Genomic DNA, 2,253 nt, shown 5'->3' with positions numbered 1-2,253 from the left:
GTATTTGTATTTCATGAATTATTTTATTGTGTTTGGCCGTAGCCCTCAGATAGATTTTCATTTTGGAGAAAAGTTATGGGCACTCTAAATTTAACATCAATTATTTTAATACAATATAGTCATTTCTGCAGTTTTTGGGGAGGTCACCTCCTAATAAATGTCATTACAGAAAATCTAACTGCTCATTTTAAATCAATACTTTTACTTTCAATAAGTACAAAAAATATTCAAGTAACATTCCTATAGGAGACTTTAACTTTTACCAAAGTCATTTTTTGGTAAGAAACTTATACTCTTACTCAAGTATCACTTTGTGGTACTTTATACAACACTGGATCTTTTTTTAACTGAGTCAAACATGTGTTGTTTTAGTGATCATCTTCTTACTTCAGGAAAAACACAACTCAACAAACAAAAGAGGTAAACATGCAGCTTTGTTCACTCTGTCAAGAAGATTTAAACATGACTTATTAAAAAAGACGCAGTATGTGGTTAAAAGGTAGAACTTACTCTGCATGTTGGTCTGTGTTGAGCACCTCTGTTGTCCTTCACCTCAGGCTCTCTGCTGTGAATAATAAACCAACAGGTGCTGAGCTCTTCCTGAAAATGGGAGCGGCCCTCCCACTTTCAGTGCAACACACCCAAACGTCTCCTCCACATGACCTCCTTTTATTATCAGACATTTCTATGGCTGTGAAAACAACAGGTTTTTTATTGTTTGATTAGTACTTTTTACTTTTAAACTCACTTCTGTGGGACAAGATTCATGTTAGGGAAGGTTAACGTCAGGTCAACGTGGGGTGGTTTCTCTCTGCACTTTGTGAGGTGACATTAAAAGACTTTTTGTCTACATTTAAGACACTTGCTTAATATAGTGAAGCCATCAAACAACCTTTTGTGGTAGAGATAAAAGCATTAAAGGAAGCCAGATTTAATCACTGTAAAAWCTTTTAAAACGTTCTTGAAAAACAAGCTTAATTTATTATGACATGCATTAAGAAATGCGTTTGCAGTTTCCTCCTTGTTATTTAAATTAAAGCTTAATCCTGTCATTTTTTTCCTGCTGTTGACACAGTTTTAAGTGGTTTATCATAAATTCTTTAGTAAGGCTGAGAATATGGTAATTTTACAGAATGTGCAAAGAAAGTACTTTTTTTTGTTTCCAGAATGTAAAGTTTTCTTCTTTACTCACATGAAAAATGTTACAGTCGAAATATGCAGCACACACATATTATGAAAAACAAACAAACAAACAAATCTTATTGGTTTAAAATAATCTAAACAAGACTTGTTTGGACTGTAAACCAGAAGTTATAATAAGTTTAATTGTTGGAGGAGTTGTGGTTGGTGCACCTTATTTCTGCACATGAAAACAAAACCTGGCAGTAAAATAAAATATTTAGCAGCAAAGAATTTTTAGACCCAGTTGGCAGTTTTCAGATTCTGTGTTGTTCAAACCAAGCAAATTTTTAGGAAAGGTTCAGCAACTGTYGTTTTTCCTGATTCAACCTGGACTCAAACCTGCAGTCTCAGATTATAGGACTACAGTGCAGACGGCTGAACTGCCACAGGCCAAGTCTGCTTCTCACTGACAAAATTCTTCCCATGAAAGAGAAAATAAAAATTGAAAACATTATTTATAATTGTAATTATATGGAATTAATTTCCTACATTCTATTACAGTGTTTCCCAAAGTTGGGGTCGGGACCCAAAGTGGGGTCCCGAAACATCAAGGTGGGGTCCTGAAAAGATTTTCTGAATTAATTACATTTTTGCTTTAGTTGTTACAAAGGAGTGAGGTTAGTGTATTTAAAATGGATAAATGTAGTATAAAAATATTGTTACTATGTTCATGTTTTGTTGACCTGATACAAATGTTTATCATCCAAAAATAGCTGGGGGCACAGGTCTCTGCTATTTGGGTCAAAAGCTGAAAAGTTTGGGAACCACTGCACTCTGGTTCCCAAAGTTGGGGTCGGGACCCAAAGTGGGGTCCCGAAACATCAAGGTGGGGTCCTGAAAAGATTTTCTGAATTAATTACATTTTTGCTTTAGTCTTTACAAAGGAGTGAGGTTAGTGTATTTAAAATGGATAAATGTCGGATAAAAAACTATATCCATATTTAGTTGCAAATGTTTATCATCCAAAAATAGCTGGGGGCACAGGTCTCTGCTATTTGGGTCAAAAGCTGAAAAGTTTGGGAACCACTGCACTTTGGTTCCCAAAGTTGGGCTTGGGACCCAATTATGGGT

General features: G+C 35.2%; 1 protein-coding gene across 1 annotated transcript in view; it reads right to left on the bottom strand.

The window, feature by feature from the left end:
• The window catches only part of btr12 (bloodthirsty-related gene family, member 12), a 23,242-nt gene extending 22,623 nt beyond the window's left edge, over positions 1 to 619 (bottom strand). The window contains exon 1 of the mRNA XM_014022686.1: positions 511 to 619. Within this exon, the coding sequence (XP_013878140.1) occupies positions 511 to 517 (7 nt within the window). The 5' untranslated portion in view covers positions 518 to 619. The remainder of the gene's footprint in view (positions 1 to 510) is intronic.
• Positions 620 to 2,253: the final 1,634 nt, after the last annotated feature.

Source organism: Austrofundulus limnaeus, unplaced genomic scaffold (genome assembly GCF_001266775.1).
Source record: "Austrofundulus limnaeus strain Quisiro unplaced genomic scaffold, Austrofundulus_limnaeus-1.0 Scaffold338, whole genome shotgun sequence".
Lineage (NCBI taxonomy): Eukaryota > Metazoa > Chordata > Actinopteri > Cyprinodontiformes > Rivulidae > Austrofundulus > Austrofundulus limnaeus.
The sequence above is the reverse complement of the archived record's forward strand: the minus strand, read 5'-3'. Positions and strand labels throughout refer to the sequence as shown.